Source organism: Eimeria necatrix, genomic scaffold (genome assembly GCF_000499385.1).
Source record: "Eimeria necatrix Houghton genomic scaffold, Enh_scaff229, whole genome shotgun sequence".
Classification (NCBI taxonomy): domain Eukaryota; phylum Apicomplexa; class Conoidasida; order Eucoccidiorida; family Eimeriidae; genus Eimeria; species Eimeria necatrix.
The window spans coordinates 1-5,000 of record NW_013652883.1 but is presented as its reverse complement, the minus strand read 5'-3'; the positions used below and the strand labels follow the sequence as shown (position 1 = coordinate 5,000).

The window sequence follows — 5,000 nt, the reverse complement described above, 5'->3', positions numbered from 1 at the left end:
GGGTCTTTTGGTGGACTTGCGTTTGCAAAAGTTAAAAAGTGAAGCTGCAGCGGCGGCGGCGAGCGCGCGCGCGCGCGGAGGTGCGGATACACCTGCGGCGGAATTCTGGGGTGTACGTACACCTGAAGACGCGGCGGCGGGGCGGAAAGCAGCGGCGGAAACTCCGCAGCCGTCAGAAGAATTAAATGGATTAAAAGTGGAATTAAATGAATTTAAAGTGGAATTAAATGCATTTAAGGAGAAAGAAATCAACTCCAAGTTGAAACAAATGACTGTCTTCGGCTTCAACTATCCCGCGGAGTTCAGCCAACTCTGCATGCATGCACTCACTCCCCCCTTTTCCAACTTTTCTCTTTTCCAATTTCCTTTCTTTTATCCTTTCAACAAAGTTGCCAAAGACCTCCAGACCCGCGGCGCCGTTCAAGTTGTTCCTGCTGCTGCTGCTGCTGCTGCTGCTGCTGCTCTCAGGTTCGCTTTGCTGCTGCGGCTGCTGCTGCTGCTGCTGCTGCCCGCAGTTCAATTCCACTTCTTGCTTTTTCTGCTGCTGCTGCTGCTTCTGCTGCAGACCCTGCTGCTCCTTTTGCTGCAGCATTTTGTTGACTTTGCTGCTGCAGCTCTTTATGATAATGCAGTTTTATTTGCTGCTGCAGCACTTTGTAAAGATGCAATTTAATCTGCTGCTGCAGCAGCAGCAGCAGATAAAGTGCTGCTGCAGCACTTTATAAAAACGCACTAAGACCCACAGCCAGCCAGTGCAATTAAAAGCGGAAAAGATATTTTTTATTTGCTTTTTAATTCCTCAAATGTTTTAAATTAAATATATTTAAGATATTTTATATTTGCATTTCAACTTCTGAAATGATTTTAATTAAATCTATTTTTGCATTCATAGGGGGTATATTTGTGCACAAGTGTATGTACATACTTGCATTTATGTAGAGGTCATTTGTACATTTAAATGTATGAATTTATTTGTATTCATATCCAATATTTTATTTATATTATATATTATGTATATATATGTATATATTACATATAATATATAATATATATATATTATATATTACATATTATATATTATATATTATATATTATATATATTATATATGTATATATATATATATATATATATATATATATATATATATATATATATATATATATATATATATATATATATGCATTCATGCGCTCAAAATATCATATTTGTTTTCATTTGGGACTTGTTGGCAATTGTTCTTTTTCGTTTGAAAATAAATAAAAAGCAAAGTGACAAATTAGTTGACTAATTAATGAACTAATTAATGAACAAATTAATAAACTAATTAAAAGACTAATTGAGTGGCTCATGAGCTGGAAATAAATAAAAAAGAAATAATAAATGAACTAATTAATGAACTAATTGAAAAATGAAATAACGAATTAATGAACTAATTGAACGAAATATTGCACTACTTGCAAAAACAAGTAACAAATAAAAATACCAATAAACTAGTTGCAAAAAGAAATAATAGATAGAAATGTGAATAGACTACTTTAAAAAAGAAGTAATAAATAGATAAGCGGACTGATAGAAAAATAAATAGCAAATGAGTAAATGAACTAATGGAAAAAGTAAATAATAAATAAAAATATTAATGAACTAAATGAGTGTCTTGTCTTTGTGTGCTGCTGCAGCGAAGAGGACTCAGCTGTACAGACAGCCAAGGAGAGAGACGCTGCAGCTCGCCGGCTTTTGCTGCAGCTCAATTTGAAATGAAATGAAATAAAATGAAATAAAATGAAATAAAATGAAATAAAATAAAAGTTTAATTTTGAATTTGAAATAAAAAATAAGTCTGAATGCTGTGGACTTTGCAGCTTTATTTGAACTAAATTGGCGACTTTAAACCTATTTTTTCGTACCACCAAAATGCAAAAAGTCGGGAACTTGAATGCAAATTTGTCTGTCTCGTTTTTTAAAAAGAAAAGATAAATGAGAGAAGATAATACAAAAACAAATATATCTTCTTGCAAATCTGCCATTGCATGCATGCGCAGTCCGCAGTCGGGAGTGCAAACTGGGAGCAATTAAATTGCAGAGTTTCTGTTTCTACAGAAGATCTTTTTGCTTTCCTTGAATTAAAATGGTTGCAAACAACTAAGTGAAGTCGAAGAAACAAAACTGAAACGACGGACGCGCTCCGGCGAAGAGCTGGCTGCTGCCTGAGGTGTACGTACACCTCAGGTGTACGTACACCTCAGGTGTACGTACACCTCAGGTGTACGTACACCTCAGGTGCACGTACACCTCAGGTGCACGTACACCTCAGGTGTACGTACAGCTGAGGTGTACGTACAGCTGAGGTGTACGTACACCTGCAGCGCCAACTCACAAAGTGTCGTAAGTCGCCGCTCGCTGCCTTTCACTTCTTCCATATTTCCAAAAAGCAAAAAAGCCACTCAGCAGCAGCAGCCCCACCACGCCGCCCCCCGCCGCGTACACATAAGTCATTGAACTAACTTCTTCTGCAGCCAAAAAGGAAAACAAAAAGAAAATAAAAAACAAAAATAAAGAGGAAATTAAAAGAAAATAAAAAAGAAAAAAGATAAAAAGAAAAGACAAACTCAGTTTTCAGAAATGGCCTTTTAGTGTGGCGAAATGAAGTCTGCATGCAAATGCATTTTTAATATTTATCAATGCAATTTGCAAGTTCTGTTTATCAGCACAATTTACAAATTATATTTAATGCCCCAATTAAAAACAAAAAAAACATTTTGCAAAAATGGATTTTATTTAAATTAACTTTCTGCAGCTTTAGAGCTTTTTGTGTGCACACGCATGCAGCTGTGAAGTTCCACAGTGTACTCATTAAGTGCCAAAGTGCCTTTTCTTTGCTTATTTCAACAAGTCCAAAGTGCCTTTCCTTACTACAACTCTTCATCAAAATGCACATTAATGCATGCATTGGCCACAAGATAACCTCCACAGAGGTGCACATATGCATGCATATGAATACCTAAAAACAGCTCCAGATCCACAGAAGTCATCTGCATGCATGCAAATCCATCTAAGCCTCCGTTTAAAGGATTTTTAACTTCAAATAAGTGGAAAATTGCGAAAAAAAAAGAACTTTGCATGCAAAAAAGTGGCGCCAAAATCAGCTCAACTCGCCTTTGCAGCTGGTGCTGGCGCAGTGCTGCGTTTCGTTCATGTCTGGGCAAATTGTGCCGGAGACAGATTTGCGAATTCTGGACTGCAGGCCGCTGCAGCTGCAGCTGGACCACTCCGTCCACTCCAAGTACACGCAGTCGGAGGCTGCGCGAAGTTGAAAAAAAGCAAGTTTTCGAGATTATTGACAATAATTGTTGAATGTAATTAATTATATTTCATAAAAGCAACAAAAAGGACGAAAAATGGAGAAAAATGACGCAAAATGAACCCCAAAACGCCAAGTTTTCAGAGCAAATAAAAGAAAAAATTCGAAAAATAATTTAAAAAGATTTGCTGCAGAGAAAGACAAAATCAGAAAAAACTGCAAAAGTGCATTTGGTGCAAAAGGCCTCGAGTTGCGCCGAAGTCGGCGAAAAAAGAAAAAAAAATAAAACAAAAAACAAAGAAATAAAATAAATGCGAACTTGTTGAAAAAAACAAAAAAAAACGGAAGTTCTAGTTGGAAGGCACCCAGGGCGAAGCAGCTTCAAAAGGAGAATAAAAGTGGAAATAAAAGAATGAAATTGAAATAAAAGAATAAAATTGGAATAAAAGAATAAAAGTGCAAATAAAAGAATAAAAGTGCAAATAAAGGAATAAAAGTGCAAATAAAAGGATAAAAAGTGCAAATACCGGTGCAAATAAAGGAATAAAAGTGCAAATAAAGGAATAAAAGTGCAAATAAAAGGGCGAAAAGAAGATTAAAAAGAAAAGAAGAAGACGATTAAAAAGAAAAAAGAAGAAGATTAAAAAGAAAAAAGAAGATTAAAAAGAAAAAAAGAAGATTAAAAAGATAAAAGAAGAAGATTAAAAAGAAAAAAAGAAGATTAAAAAGATAAAAGAAGAAGATTAAAAAGAAAAAAGAAGAATAAAAAGAAAAAAAGATTAAAAAAAGATTAAAAAAAGATTAAAAAAAATAAAAAAAAAGAAAAGTAAAACTGCGGCAACGCACTGCAGTCGGGCACGTCGTGGCACCTGCGGCTTTCCGCCTCGGCGGCGTCTTCGTCGCATTTGGCCAAATCGCAAAAAGGGTCTTTTTGGGTTTTTTGATTTTCTTTTTTATTTTCTTTTTTATTTTCTTTTTTATTTTCTTTTTCTTTTTCTTTTTCTTTTTCTTTTTCTTTTTCTTTTTCATTTTCCACAACTGGAACTGGATTTTGCAAACGCCGTCTTCGCCGGATTTGGTAGCGGCCGCTCCCGCACGCCGGCTCGCACTCCACTTCCGACCACTCCGAGAAACCCCCAAACACGCAGCACGTTGCTGCAGCAGCAGCAGCAGCAGCAGCAGCAGCAGCAGCAGTGGCAGCAGTGGCAGCAGCAGCAGCAGCAGTGGCAGCAGCAGCAGCAGCAGTGGCAGCAGCAGCAGCAGCAGTGGCAGCAGCAGCAGTGGCAGCAGTGGCAGCAGTGGCAGCAGCAGCAGTGGCAGCAGCAGCAGCAGCAGTGGCAGCAGCAGCAGCAGCAGCAGCAGCAGCAGTGGCAGCAGCAGCAGTGGCAGCAGTAGCAGTGGCAGCAGTGGCAGCAGTGGCAGCAGCAGCGGCGGAATGTGTGGAGCCTAAACCCTAAACCCTAAACCCTACACTATGGGGTAAAGCGTGAAGCCTGGGAGGGAAATAAACCTTTACACCATAAACCCTAAACCCTAAACCCTAAACTCTAAACCCTAAACCCTAAACCCTAGGAAAAGGCCTCAGCTTACCGTGCATGTTGTTGCTAACTTCTGAAGAATTCAAAGTCCCTCCTTCTTTGCAGGAAGCAACTTCAAATAATTTCTCTTCTGCGGTTTCGTTGTCATCCACGAATCCATACC

At 37.9% G+C, this 5,000-nt stretch overlaps 2 protein-coding genes across 2 annotated transcripts in view; both read left to right on the top strand.

Moving 5' to 3' along the window:
- ENH_00031270 (hypothetical protein, conserved) overlaps window positions 1–673 on the top strand; it is a gene marked incomplete at both ends in the record, with an annotated part of 1,480 nt that extends 807 nt beyond the window's left edge. The window contains 1 exon segment of the mRNA XM_013580164.1: window positions 1–673. This exon segment is cut by the window's left edge and continues 164 nt beyond it. Coding sequence (XP_013435618.1) covers window positions 1–673 — 673 coding nt within the window.
- A 2,519-nt stretch (window positions 674–3,192) lies between these two features.
- On the top strand, window positions 3,193–4,694 carry ENH_00031260 (hypothetical protein; the record flags this gene model as incomplete). Its single annotated transcript, XM_013580163.1, has 2 exons — window positions 3,193–3,281; window positions 4,448–4,694. The coding sequence occupies 2 exons, from the start codon at window positions 3,193–3,195 to the stop codon at window positions 4,692–4,694; spliced, it is 336 nt and encodes a 111-aa protein (XP_013435617.1).
- Between the last annotated feature and the right edge of the window lie 306 nt (window positions 4,695–5,000).